Below are 18528 nucleotides of genomic sequence, written 5' to 3'. Positions count from 1 at the left end.
TTGGCCTACGTGGTGTTACAGTTTTGTCTTGGCAATGCTGCACTTTAACACTCATAAATGAAACTGTTTGCAGTGTTTTAGCTCTCCCAGTCTGGGCAGTCTTCTTCTTTGATCCTTAAGGACATTGCCAACTGGGGTCAGAGCAACTGAGGCTAAATGCCAGCACACCAAACAGGTGCAGTGAGGAGCTGCAGGGGCATGGAAGGACAAGAGAGGGCAGGAGAGGAATGACAATGACAAAGAAACACAAAATCAAATATTAACAAATCAAATCAAAACTTTCTGAAATTCTTTCTACTTGACTTCTCAAGCAAGACAGACACCGAAAGAGTCACTAAATATCGAGAATGGAAATAAAGCATGACTTATTAATGCTCGATGAGTTTGGGCTACTCCAATGATTGCTTTGGGTTAGATCTCTCTTTCAATAAAATATAACACGATGTGAAATGTCTCATTCTAAAGGGACAAAGAAGACAGAACTAGACAGGTTATTCCCGAACAGGTCACCTAAATGTGAGGATTCCCAGCTCTGTGCCAAAAAAAAAAAAAAAAAGAGAGAGAAGCCATCCTACAGCACTCCTCAAAAGAGGAAGTAAATCAATTGAAGCTCAGAGTTTATTCTACACTATTTTTGCAGCCAATACAGCCATTAATATTCCAGAATTGCTGCCACATAGAACAACTACCAGACATATGTTTTAAATAACCTACATTTAAACAGCAATAAAACCCAAAAATAACAACAGTGTGATCCAAAAACTGTTCGGACATAAGCCTACATTAAACGCATGTCTCTTTGCATTCAAAGTAGGGATGCACCGAATATTCGGTAACCGAATATATTCGGCCGAATATTGCAAAAAAACACACATTCGGTATTCGGTGGAATAAGTTAAAAGCAAGGCCGAATAATAGTGGCGTGTTTTGATAACGCAATCAAACGGCGTGCCGTGACAGGCGGAATAAAATGTCGGCAGTGTGGCGATCCACCCGTCACTGCATTTGCGACTTAAAATAGTTTTGAGCGAGCAAAATAGGCTTAAATCATTCAACACGCTGTGCGAGCAGCCTACAGATTTCAACCACCAGCAGAAACAAAAGGCGAATCCTACCAGTCGTGGGTTGAGCGGGGGTCACAGACACAGACAGTAATGTATTCCTGTTAAATACGGCGGCCATCGGCTTACCAGGCGACGGAGAAGTCGGCTCCAATAATATCCTCTTCTTGGCGTCATGACTGCCCAGAAGTACCTGAACGGCCAAGCCAGCCGAACACAGGTATGTGACGTGTCAGAGGAGAAACGAGCCGTTCACGGCCCACAAACCTCACCACACTTTAGGGACTGTTCGTTACTTATGAAGGGACTTGTCAGGGGAGGAGGGTGGCTGGTTGATTCTTATTTTATTTATTTATTTTATTTTGATCCCCCCTAGGTTAATCACTGATTGATGCTGTTTTTGAAGTATGAATAAGTCAATAAGTAATTTACTCCATTGAAATATCATTGATGTATTATAGTAAAGTGATTTATCTTTTCATAAATGACAAAAGGCACATCTGCCTCATTTTCGCTGTGGTATTGTGATACTACTCAGAACCATGATATTTTCATTGGTATCGTACAGTGGGTCCCAATTTTGGTACTGTGACAACACTAATCTGGAGGGGGTTCATCTGCAAAAACTAATGAAAAACTAAACAATGATATTCGGTATTCGGCCAAGCGTTTAATAATATTCGGCTTCGGCCACAAATTTTCATTTCGGTGCATCCCTAATTCAAAGTCCGTCCAATTAAATAACCTGAAAATAAGCTAAATGATGAAGCGGTCTACTGAGCAGAGTGACTAATCAGAGGTGAGTGGCAGAGGCATAGGAGCAAAGAATTTGGTAAAGGAGGCGCCAAGCGTCACCTTTAGGTGTTCCATGATAACATCCAGGAAGTCATCAAGCCCACTATCTGCCGTCTGACTTGGCTCGCAATGGTGGAGTGAAGTATATCTCCAGTCTGATGTGCTTGGGAACCCATAGAGAGGTGAAAGTCTTCTTGGAGAATGTTATCAGTGATAGCGTCAATTTCACTAAGGGGACAACTGTGACTGCCATGGATGTGGTGTGGGTTCTGAAGAGGCTGGTGAGCACTAGACTTCAATGGATAAATAGATATGTTTGCTGTAAAATCCTAACATCTGATCTGCATGATGCAAGTTTATATATAAGTTGTCTTGGCAACATATCTTATGGGTCACAAAACAATGGGCTAAACAATATGCTTATAATGATTATACTTATGTATCTGGCATATTTCTCACAGGACATTTTGGCCATTGATATTTTCATCTGACAGCCTTATGTGATAGTGGAAAAAGCCAGCAAATGCCAACTAAAGTAAACAGTGTTGTAGCTCAAGTAAATTGTGCGGTAGGGGACACCACATCTTGTGCAATCTGCCATCTATGTGTCCTTAACCAGTGCCTTGTTTCATTTCTAGCCACTTATCCGCAAGTAACACCTGGACATCGCTTTTCTCATCAACATACCAGCACCCTATAAACTCTTAATAAAGAAGAAAGTAGCTTTCAGTTGCACTGTAATCAGAGCCTGGAGATGAAGATAAAACAGACAAGTCAGCTTAAACTTTAAACAAAACAAGTGGGTATGCTGCAGTGCCAACAGGCCAGTCAAGTTGAACATATTGATTGGCAATGTCACACATTAGTTCTTAAGCAATAAAATGCGGGTGCTCTGGGGTGGCACTATCTGCTCGCTGGCAGGGGTTAGTCAAAGCCTCGGGACTATTCTGTTCTGCCTGTGACCGTGCTGACACTACAATTTTAGCAATTATGTGTCAGGAGATTCAGAAAAAAAAAAACTAATCAAATGAAATTCATTTCATAGACAGTGTATCTCAAAGTGCAACTCTGAAAGGACACTTAGTTTGGCTCAAAGTAAAACAGCTGTCTAAGGTGCTAACTGTAATCTCACACTGTATGGTAGCCAAAATAGAATTAGGGAATTGTTTTTGCAAAAGGGAGGGAAACCCCTATTCTGCTTGTGCAATGGTCGATATAAAGTACCTGTAATTTAATTGCTGTTGTTCCTGCTGTTGTTTTGCATTAAGCGTGACTGTAAGAGTAGAAAACTGAGGGACTCAACCTGTCACATTAGATGAAAGTTTGATTGAAATAAGGCTCCAGGAGGAGTCCTTTTTCCTTCCGAATGTTTAGACAAATGATGACAATAAATTTATGTTTGGTCTAGTTTGATCAGAGCGTGAAGTGCAGTCTTGGGACGGTTTATTACCCTGCGTTCATCTCTCCTGTCTCCTGTTATTTGAGCTGAACATCAGGTCCCATCCGCACAGATGCACAGGTGGTTGTAGTGACTTTATCATTCATACTGTGATTATGACTACTATATCAATACATAAATTATACATAGGTATTTCTGCTGGGTTCTCTCTCATATTCTAAGCTAAATATGCATCGACTACTACCTAAATGTAGACACATTCACAACAATTTGAGCACAGACTGAAGACATAAGTTTGTTGGCATTTAAATACCAAAGTCCCTGTGATTACAGTGACTAAGACTTGTGTTGAAAATGGTTATATAATCACTCGTTTATCTTTGTTAAAACAATGACAAGCTAAAAACGTATGAGCAACTACAGCAGTAGTATTTGAATATAAACAGAAAATCTAGAATAAAAGAAACCCTGTATGAGAAGGTGTATTTGGCAGTAGCCAATCTGGAAAATTTTTTTTCTTCCTTTACGTCTGGAAGCACAGCCCGGAGTTTTTCGACTAACCGGAAGTGAAGGGGCCTCACGCCCTTCACTTCCGGTGTTGCCCCCAGGGAATCGCCGTGTTGTTTACAAATACTTCGGGCAGAAAACCAGCAGAGTTTAGCTATAGATCACATTTTTCACGTCACTATATCACCGTGTAGACTAATCTGATGTTTGTTAAGTCTATAAACACAATGACTGAACAAACGTTACTATTTCTGTGTGCACGTAATTAATATGGTTATCGTAGATTAGCTGGGCTAACCGTTAGCTGTTAACGTTAGCCCCCCCCGTCGTCTTTCACACAGGGCTGCCGACAGATTCTACAATGTAGATTGCAGAATCTCTCTTGAGAGATTAGGCAGTAGCTAACAGAGCAAAGGCTATCTTAAAAAGGATTGTGACATCAGCACAGCATTCAAAAGTACTTGTGAGGAGAACAGAAAGACAGCTATCAAAATAATTTGCATTACAACAATCAAAGGAAATCCTGTATCAGTTCGACCTGTATCTGTACGGACTGGGAGACACAAAATGTGATCAGGGACAGGACATCCCTAATTGTAAGCATTATCTTTGTTAGGCGTCACATTGTTCTCTTCACCTGCTTCTTTCCTATTTATTGTCTTCCTGATCTGCTTTTCTTCCCTCACCATTGTTCTTTATTTTACTCTACTCCCCCCCCCCTTCAGTCTCAGCCCGCCTCTCTCCCACTGCATAGCTCCAGTGAGCCGACTCCCCGCCAGGCAGTGCGGCCCAGGAGGGAGCAACCAGCTGAATTATTGAGAGCATAAAAACGCTGCCGCTAATGGATCCTGAATAAACACACTGGCTAAGCTGCTCCCGCGGCTTCCTCTGCTGCCACAGGGCATCAAGCTGGAAATACTGAGGTTGAGGATGCAGCGACTGGAGGCTATGGCTGAGGCTTTGTCTGGGGCTGACACGGTTATGACACCCTGGCCATCCAGGAGCTATAGTGATTCTTGTGATTTATTGACAGTGGAGACAGCAGAGGATGTAAAAGCTGGCAGGCCATTGGGTGGGTTTTTTTCATTATCTTTTCCCCCAGCTTAACCTATTGATACTGTAAATATCTGAAGCAGACACCAGGGTAGAGTAAGGTAAGGGAAAGGAAGGTAGTGAGGAAGGAGGGCGTCGTTTTAATTGGTGGACAAATACGAAAATAAAGCTTTGTGTATAAAACTGACACAATAATTTAATATACATATGAGCTAAAAACCCAGTCTGCCACCTTAAAAAATACCATCTACTTATTACTTTCAATTAACAACCAGCCAGGACAATCTACGAAACATTTTAAATATTGGGTTATTCCCTGACTTCATCCCATATCGAAACACAGAGTAAATAAGTGACCCTGCTCAGCTGTATTTTTCTATAAATGTATAACTATATTGGGCCTTTGTTAGTGTAGTAATTGCACAGGCCCTTTAACAACTCCTTCCAAAACAAACTGGCACACGCCATTAAATTCTCAGATGGTGAGAAATTATGAAGGTAATCATAGTTTCATGTAATGAGCTAAGAGAAACTTCTAGCACATGTGTGTCTGTGTGCACGCCTGTGTTTGTACATGCTTGAGCGCACCCCCCTCCTATTTAACTACTTCTGGATCTAATTCCAAAGAAAGAACCATAGCAGAGCATCTTCATCTCGTTCTGTGATAATGAACACACTGCGAGGGAAACGAGAAGAAGAGATAGAAATTAAAATACGAATTGAGGAGCCATAAAAAAAAAAAAAGAAAAAAGAAAGAGGGAAGAAAATGTTGGCCCTGCAGCAAACCGGAGCTTCTAAGATTATGACTCAGCTGAAAATCTGTGTACATCTGTGTGTGTGGATAAATCCTGTTTCTGTTACTATGCACTGTGTGTATATGTGTGTGGAGAAGGTGATTCCCATACGAAGAGGGATGAAATACACTTCTCCTGATTTATGTAAATGCATATAGCACCACTGCCTGGTAAATCAGAGCAACTGGGAGGTGCTGAAAAAAAGGAAAAGTCGGAGAGACTTGAAAACAAATACACAACTCCAAAAAGGTGTCACTCAGTGAAGAAGAAAAACAAAACAAAATAGGAAAACAGCCAAAAGCATCCATTATAACACAACTGGAGCCCATGGGCAATACATGCACAGATGCTTGACATACCACAATTTTCAAAACTGTCAATTTGTCCTCGCGGTAACTTCAAAGTACGTCATCAAATCTGATCTGACACACTTTGGAATCCCTTGGGGATGCATGGAAGTTGCTGTTGCTGTAGCATTCAAGGGTTAGGCATTCATTGTTTAATTATCTGCTCTGGCTGAATCATACGGTGCATCAAAATTCAATATGGAGGCAGCTGAAATACACCCCGAGTCAACTAGACATATGACATACTACTCCAAGGCTGACCTGATCTGAGGGCAATGCAGGACAATCAAACATGGTCTGACAGACTTTCATCAACACTGATTTGCAACAGTTAGTCTTGGTTTTCAAATGTTGTGATGCGGCTGTTTAATGCCAAAATATATTTTGCAAATTTTGTAGAGATGTTGCAATACCATTTTTGCCTTCCCAGTAGGTTGTGCGTCAGACTTCCTGTCTATTTTTGTAAGCTGAAACCATTTCCCTCAGTGGAAACAAAGCTTTTGTTTACTTTAATTTCACAGACACAAACAATAAATTGTGAAGACAATAAAGCCTCCACAAAATAGCATTTTAAGTCTTGTGAGTGATTTATCCTTCAGGGATTTATCCTGGCTTCGTATGAGCAGAGGAAATCTCAGCTTGTCGCTAGGCTAATTTACACAATGTAAAACGCCATAAGCCTGTGCTAATAATGTTAGCATTTTGTATTTGTTTGGAAAACATGTTTAGTATAAGACAGTTGTTTGTCAGTGAACCTTGTGAGTTGTGCTGAAGCCAAATTATGTAACGTTATATTTGTTTAATGTTGCTGTTGTCCCTGGTTTTATATGAGAAGAGGAAAAGATTGCTAGCTGCTAGGCTAATTTATAAAATGTAAAATGCCATAGGCTTGTGCTAAAAACATGAGTTTGTTGTATTTGTGGGGAAAATGTGTCCAGATAAAGACAAGTGTTTGTCTGTGAATGCTGAGAGTTATAATGAAGCCAATTTGTGTAGTTGTGTTTGAAATTGTCTCTCTGTAAAGCTGTGTTTAATGTGTGTTAAATGTGTGTTTCGCACATGCTTTGAATCAACTAAACTTTACAGCATTACACAGAAAGAAGCCGCCAACTAGTGTTTTGGAGGTGTAACTGCAGAGTGACATGGACACACTACACACTACGCACAAGTATAAATGCTCACAATGGCTCTGCCGCACAACTATAAATCCTGCTTAAGGCCTTGCATACAGTACATGTAGCCTTTTTATTGGTGGAGCTTTGCAGTGTAAAATGTTGTCTATATTGCTGACATTCTATTAATAGCTAATGTTAAACTGTTTAGCGGCAGTAAATTCTTTTAGACTGCTCTAAATCAGTAGTTGCCCGTAGCTGCACAGCACAACTTCCTGTGCAGGCTGCTGATTTATAGCAGCTAAGAGGAATTGATTTACGGGAAAACTGCTGTTTTATCTGGGTGTGATTTTTTTCTATAAATTCTATACATAAATTACGTGGAATCACATGTGTGCTTAGACTAGCATAGCTGCCGATATCCAATTCTGCATTTTAGGTAGTATCGGAGGCATTTCCAATACTGCTATCAGCTTTTGAACAATTCCAAAAATTTGCAGGTAAGATAAGGCAAAGGGTTTTTGCTAAGTTTGCCCCTTGGGTCTCAGGATTTGTAGACACACAACATTAACCTTTTAAGTCTCCAACTTCAGCTCAGTAGGTCCAGAAATAGAGGCTGCCCCTGGTCTTAGCCGTCTGCCTTACTACTGCCTTCTGTACTTTCCACTGCACAGCAAACAGCCCTATCAGATGTCAGAATGCAGCCACCAGGCATCCACCGAGCGTGTGTCTGCCTCATGTCTCTACAGGGGCTAATGGGATGTTTCTGCGTGACAGCAGTCCCAGCAAGTTTCACATTATTGTGTAATATCTCAAGACAGAGAATGAATCCTTGCGGAGGAACAAAGGAGGTGAGAGTTAGTGTTTTCCGCTTCAGTAAAATAAATGTAGGACTTTTTTTCCTTACTTGTGTGAGTGGAATCTAATAAGTAATATTGTTATCAAGAGATTAAACACATTAAACACACCAGGCACTCTGCCATGCTGATGAGCTTACCTTCTTCTTGTCTCTCATGGAGCTCTTGCCTCGCACCATGATTTTGCATCCCGTCTCTGCTTCCAACTGTTTGGCTGTGAGTCCCCGAGGGCCAAGGATTCTCCCCACAAAGTTATACTGCAGATACAGAGAGAGAGAGAAATAAACTGGTGAGTCTACGGGTGAATAGAGAGTGAAATATTACTTTACATCAGAGTAATAATATCAGACCACAATGGAAAAATACTTAAAGGCAGTTAAAATCATTAACAAGGGCAGAATTCAAATGGTCAAGATCACCCTGAATGCAGGACAATAGGCAGCATTGTGAACACACACACTCCAAGAGACAGACGGATTCCTCTTTCCATGAGCTTCCAGGCAGCATGACATCAGCTTTGCTGGATATCAGACCACTGCTGCCACGACTGCACACACCACACCAAATCTGCTACATCTGTGCGTCACTGTCTGACTTTCCAGCACAAAGAGAGGTGGCCCCCCCATTAGCCAGAGTTTCTCCTGCAGCACTGCTAAATTAACTGCATTGGTTGTTTTTTATTCTCCTCACCATGGTGGCAGCACTACGGGGTAGAAGGAGTGAATTTTAAACATATTACCAAGGAGGAAGAGCGTGCAATTTTTGCACTGGCTTTCTAATAGATTAATTTTAAGAATCTTTTTCCTGCCCGGCTTGATTTCCAACCACAGGCTACACTGGGTTTGGCTTGCGCTTACCTTATCAGCCCCACTAGATGTCAAAATGGCCCTGAACAGAAAATAGAAAATTAACTAAAGGGAGTACGTCTGGGTGGGAATGGTGGGGAGAAAACAAGGGGAAAATGAAGCAGGGTGACGAGGGGGAGGTGAGCTCTGAGGTGAGGTAGTGTGCTTGACACAATTTTCTTATCAAGGCCCCCTTTCACTGGTGAGTGGCTTTGGAGCTTTGTACCAAAAGGAAACGTATTTACCGACGTAATCCTCTCCACTTGAAACTGGCTTCCAACGGGATAAAGGGAAAATGTGTTGAAATAATCCAACACAATTTTCAGCCAAAACAAAAACAGAAGGAAAGGAGGAGAGCTGGAGAGAGGGGGAGCACTGTGACGCATGGAGAGGTAAACAAACCCCCACAGTTTAAACAGTGCACACGGCGGCTGGTGGAGAGCATGATGGGTAAGACTCTCTGACACTATTAAAATGGGATATTTTAACACGAGCAAAAATTTCCAAACCTGAAATATTCAAATACTCACTGACACAGTGGAAAGCTTTCCTTGACAATTAGAAGCACAACTGTTCGTCTCTTGAAGTGTTACAATGAGTGGTGACACCGCTGCATTAAATTCTTAAATGCAGTCACATCCGCTTACGCACTCCACCGCACCAATGCCTCTGCAAAATCCAAAAGGCCATCAGAGAAGTCACATTTAATTACAGAGGGATTACAAATTTAACGCGATGTTGGTGTATTTCCCCTCGACTACGTAAACAAACACTTGCGAGGACAGTCAAAAACTCCAGGCTGTTGTTTTGCCTTGTCCCCGTCACCGGGCTCGCCTGCGACTGTGGCCTGTCTGAGGCAGGAAAGACACACCCTGTGGCTGCAGAGATGCTGGAGTCTCTGTGGATGATCATAGCATGCAGCTACGCAGGCTTTATGCATGTGTGTCTCTGTCACAAGGCAACTGTCTGTTTGGTTAACTTGAATCCAGGAAACTGGTGCAGGGGCTATTTATGAGAGTGTGTGCCTACTGAGGGATGTACGGGCACCTGTCCTCAGAGGTCAGCCACCAACCATGCACAGTGGCCTGCTTCTGACTCATATGCACACACGCACACACACATATATACACATGGCCTCAAGGAGCACAGGAGAGAGCTGTCTGTCTGCATCACAGCAACCGTCGCAGACAAGGGTGAACCCCAAGCTGTGGGCATTATGGTGCTGCTGTGTGCTCCTAAACAACGCACATAAACACACACACGTGGCCTCTAACCTATTACACAAAAGCTACAGTGGCAATATCCTGAGTGTTGTTATACAGCCTACCCCGCCAGCAACTGTAGTGCCATATTTGAAAAATGCTAGCTGTCATTTGGCACACACAAAACGCACACCTACGAGGTTTCAAACGGTTTTATATTTATACGTAGGTTTCCATTGAGGTTGGACACGTGACGGCTCCCACCAGCCTGACAGGCTACAATATCTTCCATCAGTCCACATCCCATCAGATTTCCCCGCCATAAATATATTAAACACATACAGTAGCTGGATTACAGAATTAAAAACAGACAAGAGTAGGGGAAAAAGTATATCTGATTCAAAGTATGAAGTGGTCGCTTTGTGGAAAATCCCAAAATGACACAGAAGGAGCATTTAACATTTTATCTCCTCCGTTCTGTCACTAATACCACCCTCTCTCTGACAGTGGAATGTGTTTCTCTATGGACATGAATATGTTGATGACAATTGTACTTGACAGTGAGTGGGGGCCTGATGGAGGAAAGCTGAGAGAAAGTAAAAGAGAAAAGGTTAGAGATGATGACACATGAGCAGAGGGGGGGGAATGTCACGAATGTCTTGTCTTCCCCGTACTGGGGGTACTGTTATGAGCAAGGAGGGCCAACGCTGCCACTACATTCTCATAGTTTACCCACTCTATATGCAGGACTTCATCTAAGAGGTCGCTCAGGGATAAAGGATTAGAGATGGTGGTTACATGTGTGTGGCTCAGGTTTTACGGCCTCTGCCCCCCCATGGAGTAAAAGCTTGAGGGTGAAGGCTGCTGCACCAGTGTCAGATGTGTTTTAATAATGACAGAGGCATGTGCACAAACTTACACATGCATGTGGGCGGGGGCACAGCGTGGAGCAGACGTCGTGTCTGGCCAAGCAGTTACCACAAGTGTCACTTACAAATGTCATTAAAGGAAAAGTTCTACGCAAACACACATCAAATGACTGTGTTTTTGTTTCGAGCGTCTCGCCACAATCTAGCAACAACGAGAAATCATCTTAATTTAACCTCACGATTTAAAGTGTAACTGTGTAAATAAAAATGATGCCAAAATCACCCCGGTGATGGAATACAGCTCAGTGTTTTAACCGTAGAGGATAGCTCTCTGTGCTCCCTGGCTTCCTGCTCTGCACTGACGGTTTGACATTCTTCTCGAGGATGTTGATACGTTGTTAGAAAAGGTGACCTCCATTTTAAGCAACTGGAATGTAGAGACAATGGAGAGCCAAGCGGGTGAGTTATCAGAGGGGTGCAGGGCCATTGAGCCTGCCAGGAACTCCACTCAGTACAGCCAGAGGAGTAGGATGGATACAGTGCCCTCACTGCCAAATACACTATCCGCTCTTCACCTCCTCTTGCTAAACTATCCAGCCTCCTCCGCACCTACTAAAAAAAGCTAGTTTTCATCTCCTATATTTCTGCTGTTACATCAACTCCACTGGCTCCCCAGACTGAGGTCTTCAAAAAAAAACAAAAATCAACTAATGTCTGGGAACCACCACGGCATTCTGGCTGGATTTCCAGGGCTCTGTGCCCTCTAGGAGCCCTTGAAGCAGTCGCTACTGACAGAGAAATTTGTCGAAATTTAACAGGCTTTTAACAATAGAAAACAAAAACAAACGTAAAACAAAGCAGAAGTCTGATGATTATAATCAATAGGTACGTTTCCCCCCACTGCTGCCTGATCCTCCAGTGACTAGAAATAAAGAGCAATAGGCCATTCTACACCGAATTGCAAAAAAAAAAAAAAAAAAAAAAAGTATGTCTACCAACTCTGTTTAATCAGGCGCTACTGTCAGCACCCATCTGGTAAGCAGAATACATGCATAAACTATGTGTTTTGCTGACGAGGAAACTCTTTTTTTCCTCTTTGTGTCTCTGCTCCTCCCTTATTTCCTCTGCTCATTTAAAGAATTAGACGATTAGAGACACTAGGACCCCTGATGGACCAACTCTTTCCCTCACTCCTCTGTTTCAGTTTCATTTTATCTCAATTTTTCAAACACACAAATACAGCAAATCTCATACAGTAAAAACAAACATAGTTTGTGAGCAAACAGAAAGACAGACGAACGTGCACACGCTTACACATACACACAAAGCCCCCTTCAGGACAAGGGCTTACACTGACATTAAAGGGCCTTTGTTTAGCCCCAGTTATCGCTACTCCACAGGCGGGTTATGTTGTGAGCATATCTACGTCTACGCCACTGTGTGTTTATGAGCACGAGTGTGTGTGTGATACCACAATGTATGGAGTGAACTCTCGCAGACACCCTCTGCACCCAGAGCTCACTGTAGCACGGGTTTGCACGCGTGTGCGGTTTGGTGGTTTGTTTTCATGTGAACAACTGAGAAACAACAGCAGTTTCACCAACAATGCTCAGGGAAGCAGAACAATTGTGCCTTTGACGGCGTTTGTTTGTGGTGGTGGGGAGACAGGAAATGAGATCATGCTGAGGGGGCACTCGCTGTGTGCGCGCAGAGCTTATTGAAGAGCTGGGCCAGGCCGGGAGGAGAATACCAATCACTTATTAGCTGGCCTCGCTGGGCTTATGGAAATGAGGGAACAGTTCATTCAGTGCAATGTATCAGAGCAAGATGGAATCTGTGGTTACGCCAGGCACCGCCATCCCTCTCCTCGTCCACTTGATTCTAACCCTCCCGTAATGTTACAAGTATCAGTGTGAAACAGCTCATACCAAAGTAATGGCTAACCATTCATCATAGCAAAGCTCCCCATTTCCTCATACCTAAGATACCTTCTGTCTCACTTCACTTCAAGTTACAGTATTTGGAGGCTTCACAGAGGGCAAAGAGTTGCTCCCTTCTCCTTTCACACAGACTCTTCTTTGTATCCATTCATGGCTTCTGGAAATGAAGCAGGCTTCCTTTTCCCCTTTGTCTTAGTAGACGGGATCTTGCCCTTCCTCTTCTGCATATCCTCCCCTGTGCACGGGCCACTCATAGCACGAAGCAGTGTTTCTCTCTGACTGCACACAACCTCCTTGCTGTTCATCACTCATTCATTTTTGGGCAGAAATGTTCCCTCATTCAATTAATCCATTTGACTTAACTTAGCTTTGTTGCCTGATGCTCACAACCACATGTACACAGCAGCTCCACATACTTTTTCCACATAGTAAATGGACAGGAAGGAAAGGAGCAAGAAGGAGCAGACAGGTGCCTAACCTCCAGCAGTTTGCACGCCTCATCTACAGGAGGGACAGAGGTGAGTCTGGGGCGATGAAGGAGTCAAAAATTAGACTTAGATTCCAATGGTGACATTTTCGCCTCAAAGCCCTATAGACTTCAAAGCGCTCTATTCAGCACATCCAGCATTTAGCGCCTAATCCATGGCTCCTTTGATAATTCTGTTTGGGTTTATTTTGGGGTTGCAGGCAGGGTGGAAATACAGAGGAGGGAAGACGGAGAGATGGAAAGCGTAAAGATTGATGTCAGCTAGAAGTTTAGAAGACGCGAGTGAAGGGAGCACAGAGCAAAGTTTGTGAAGTTTTAGATAAGCCAGCTGCGGAAAGACAAAAAAATAATGAGTGGGGAGATGCTAAATAACATTCAGCCTCTCACTCGGGGGGTTCGTTTGAGTGTTAGTTAATCACAAGTCAATAGAAGACTGCCCTTTGACAGCTGAGGAAGCTGTTGACTGATGCTTGCCATGCTGTGCTACCTTATCCACAATCCTCTCATCCAGAGGAAGGAGAGAAACGGATGGTATCAACTTTAGATTGGTGACTTCTGGTTAAGATCCGATCCTTTTAATAGAGAATTACATTTTTTCAGGCAAAGCACTGAAGTTGCATCAGCAACAACAATCATGAGCTATTTCACTCATCATCTTTGCTCACACATCAGCTGACTGGCAACCAACTGACAGCCAATCAGATTCATAAGGGTAAACAAGAAGGTAGGGTTGGGCCATGTTGACTGAACTCATATATGATGATGTTGATTGTGATGAATGATGATATCATACTATGATTTTTGATATACTTTTCCTCCCTGTAGCCTAAAAGCTACCTCATTAAACATATCATCTGATTCTAAAAAATATTTTAAACATTAGTCATAGTGATGCAACTGCAGAATATATGAGTGAATAAAAGGGCAAAAAGAATGGCAGTATGCCCAGCAGATGTGAGAGGATATTGATCAGTGGCAAATCTTCATGGCGGCTCTGATAAACTTGGTCACTAAAAAAGTGCTGCTTCGCCCATCTGGTGTCCACCTTCAGTTGCAAAAATCAATCTGTGCCCTGCTGATAAATCAAAACTGTTACTTTTTAAGCATGCAATAAATGCCATTAGCGTCACTGCAAACCTGCGCCCCGGTGTCGGTGCAGACGGGGGGCGGGGGATTTTAAATCAAGATGCTCTGAACTGTCAGCCATCGATGATGGATGATGGCATAGCCCATCAGCCCATCCCTACAAGAGGGCCTTTCCAACCTGACAGTTGTCACTATTATTCAGTTGGTACTTGCATGCCAGAGCATGGAGAGACAGGAGAGATCCTTCCAAAAAAAAGTAATACTGGTCTTAAAAATCCTGTTTCAGCGGGATCCTGTCTGTGCACACACTGTATGGGCTGACACCAAGTTGTCCCTGGTGCAGCCTTTGATTCCTGTGTGGTCAATTTGCTTCCTTTGCCCTTCATTCTCTGCTTTCACCTCTCAGTTTAACGACCGCAGAGACGAACACCCCGAGGAAGCACTAAACACCGTCTACTTACTGTATACAAGCACAAGTTGGTAATATGCAAGCAATCACTGGCATTAGTGCAGTTATAAATACACATCTAACAGCTTACACTGTTGCCCTTCATCATGTTAACTGACTACAACAAATAGAGTACTCTCTGTTTAAATTATCATTGTAATTACCCTCCTCATCAAATAGCTAACCAGAAAACCATCCGTTCATCAAATTATCATCATCATGCATGGCTGGCTAGCTAGAGATATCAAAATCCTCCACTCTGCTGCTCTATCAGTGAGGTGAGGTGAGGTGTGGGGCGGTACATTTCCAGGACTGGTAATGACTTAAGGGGGTCAGAAGGATATCAGGAGCTGGCATGATAAGTGATGACACCCTCATGGGAACAAGCTTAATGACTTTCCCTGTGCAGGGAACTGGCTGGTTTGGACCAGGCTATTTTACTGCAGTGAAACAGAAAGGTCCAGGACATCCTGTCTGCTCAAATCACCAGAGCCTCTTTTTTTGGTATTCTCAAATCTCTGTGCATTGCAGTCCAAGTGAAGCATCAGTAGGCAATGAAGCGCAGTTTTCCTCTCCCTCCATAACCTGACAGAGCTAATGCTCACACACACAAGACTTGTATGACAAAATTATATAACACAATTTAAAAGTTGTGCGTCATACCTAAATAAATGTATGACATCACAGTAGAGGCCCCACTGGCTGGCAACTCCATATGCCTGTGAAAAGCCCTGATGAGACAAGGCGAAGTTGATGGGGGCCTCTTTTCTAGCTTTAATACACTGATGAACAACAACAGAAGAAAACAATCTCCCGTCTCCGACATCTGAGTGCATAGAGCCATTATTGATCAACCACTCCGTGTTTTTTTTAAGCCGACAAGTCATTTGCAGTGTTCGATTGGATTCATTTGCCTTCAAAACACAGACTAATAACCAAAAAATGTAGGCTTGCAGGGGGATCAAACACGTGTTCCACTGAGGATCTTTAGTTTAGAGGCGACGAGTGAAGCGGAAGAGGGGAAACTGTGGGTGTGGGGGGGGGGCTTTAAAAGGATTCCATTACTGAGGCAAACAACCCTAAAGTACCATGACAACCCCCGAAACACCAGACAAACATTAATGCCACAGACACACCAGCAGCACAGAGGTATTGCACATGTGTTTTTACAAACCTATCTATATAAGTGATCATTCTCTTCTCTCAGGCCTCTTCAAGCTGGCGAGAGGAGTTCAAATAGTCCTGTTTAGCAGTTGCTCAACAGCTTACATCCAACCGAGGGTCCCATTTCATAGAGTCAGCACAGCAGAGGTGGTGTCTGAGGGTGCATGTGTGTATTTTCACTCCTAAGCATTTCTTACAATCCCACTGACCTGCCCGCAACCCACCTGGGCATTTAACAGTTGGCAAACACAAACACACAGGGAATAAAGCAGAGACAGAGATGCACTTAAAAGACATGTCACACATTCTATCAGATGCCTGAAGGTCAACGGAAATGACATGCTGAGCTGTCAGTCAGCTGCCTATCAATGTGTGTGTGAGCGTCTGCTCGGGAAAGGAGCGGAGCCACAGATAGCATTTAATTGAAGGTTGAAGTTATCAGATAGCCTGCGACTCAGCTGTCAGTCAAGATGCAGTCACCACGGTGACGCTTCACAGCGCTCTGCACCACTGACGACATCAGGAAATGGCTGACTTTGAAGAACGGTGAGGGAGTGGGGAGGCAGACACACGGGGAGACAGAATGATAGAGACACATAAACACATTTACAGACAGATGTGGGGCACACCAGCAAGTACACACAGGCCAGCAGAGGGGCACACTTAAGGGAATTAGAGAAGAGGCGTGCTGGCAAGGCAAGTTATTTTGGTAGAATTGACATGCTGCACTGCATCCAGGCACCAGGACAATCTAATTATCTACTGGTGAAACCAGAGCAGGGGACACGTAGGTGAGACAGAGAAAGCCCCATCGAGCAGGTGTGACCTCAGCATAAGGATGAAGTGGGTAAAGGTAAGTGGGAGTTATGTTTTGAAAGGAAAGTGGAAACTGAGAGACAGGCACGTGGATGATGGGTGTCCTAAAATGACAAGGAAAGAAGGAAAAGATGGGGAAATAGTATGAACGCTGACAAATCTTCCATGGCAGGTGAGCTGTTGCCATGAACACAGAACAGAGGCTTGGCCCATCATTCCCTGCTTTCTTAGAAGAACCTAGAATTGCATCAGCGAGACACACAAACACGAAAGCGCACACACATATGCCTCTTAGATTGGGGGGGGGGGGTTATCTGGGAAATCAGACGGAAATGTGAGAGGGGGGAAAATATTCCCCAGTCTAATAATCATCATTACAGTTTCCTCCTCTTTTAGCAGTGGGCAGATGGGGATAGGAAGTGACATTTTTCTTCCCTTCCTCCATCAGTTCTTTCCTCTCTTCCCTTTCACGCCGATCCTACATCACCTCCTCTCTTACTCCACCACTAAATGACTCCAGTTTTTATCCTCCTTGAAAACACTTGAGATACTGTAGCTCAGTCTGTGTTTGTTTTTTGTTTCACAAACTACAGAGCACCAAGACAAGCTCAGCTCTAGGTGGAAGTCTGATGCACACACAGTTACACTTTATCTGGCATTGTCTGCTGTTCAAATAATGAAATCCCAAAATTTCATTCCCTCTTTGCTCAACCCAACAGCTTAAAATTGCAAGGGGCAGTGGGAGCAGCAGTGAAAACAAAACAGGGGAAGGTAAAGGACTGCCTGCAAAACTTAGTTACACATGTGAAACTCAAACACTCATGAGTTGGAAAAAAGGCCAATGTGATTCTAAAATATGCACAATGTTAATGTTATTGCAGCTTTTGCACATACTCTCTGCTCTAAACAGGAGAGGTAAGAAAAGAAAGAAATTCAATTTAGACCTGCTGCTGATTTCCCCTGGTTCCAATCATCACATCCATATATAACAAAGCTATCTGGCATTTTCCTCTTCTCCTGCAGACCTAATGACTACACTGTGTGGAAGGGCTGTGCATGCGTGTACCAAAATAGAGCAGAAAATGTCCAAGTGAAATATGTGCCATTTTGCCTCACCCTGCATGTGTATTTGCCCCTACTTGTGCATCTTTTTGTGCATGTTAGTGTGTGTATAAATTAGTGTCTCCTAAGGTTATCAGTGAGTCTTCTCGGCCACCAGGGGGAAGCCTAATTAATTTAGTAGCCTTCCCGGCAGCTCGTAAACACAATACTGAGTTACAGCCGTGCTCTGTGCCGAGCAGCATAGCACACTGAGCAAAGGGAACACAGGGGTCATGCGAGGATGCCGCGCTTTTAATAGTCTGTTTGTGTCGGTGTGTCTGTGAGAGTCATTCCAAGAGTGTCTTTTCAGCCACAGGTGGCACAAATTGCTCCACACATTTTCACAGACCTCCCAAACTCTTCTGTAAAATGTATGTGGCCATTAAAGGAGTTAGTACAACACCGCCACACACATACACCCACAAACACAAACACAGACACAATGCAGTGATTTTAGTAGTAAGGCAAAGCATAACAGGGGAACTGAAAGAATAGTTCATTTCAATAAGAAGACCACAGTCTCAAATATACACATGCCCTTTTAAATAAAATAACCAGCTTCAACAAAAACAGTGATTTATTAACCAATTAAATGCTAACCAGAAAACTTCAACTCACTGATCCAAATACTAGACACGGTCAGCC

At 43.2% G+C, this 18528-nt stretch overlaps 1 protein-coding gene across 6 annotated transcripts in view; it reads right to left on the bottom strand.

Moving 5' to 3' along the window:
- qkia (QKI, KH domain containing, RNA binding a) overlaps positions 1-18528 on the bottom strand; it is an 81722-nt gene that overhangs the window by 32710 nt on the left and 30484 nt on the right. For all 6 annotated transcript variants that reach the window (XM_049595651.1, XM_049595655.1, XM_049595650.1 and 3 more), the window contains exon 3: positions 8066-8182. In XM_049595651.1, the coding sequence (XP_049451608.1) occupies positions 8066-8182 (117 nt within the window). The remainder of the gene's footprint in view (positions 1-8065; positions 8183-18528) is intronic.

This window comes from Epinephelus fuscoguttatus, linkage group LG14 (genome assembly GCF_011397635.1).
Source record: "Epinephelus fuscoguttatus linkage group LG14, E.fuscoguttatus.final_Chr_v1".
NCBI lineage: Eukaryota > Metazoa > Chordata > Actinopteri > Perciformes > Serranidae > Epinephelus > Epinephelus fuscoguttatus.
This window is presented reverse-complemented; position numbering and strand designations above follow the sequence as displayed.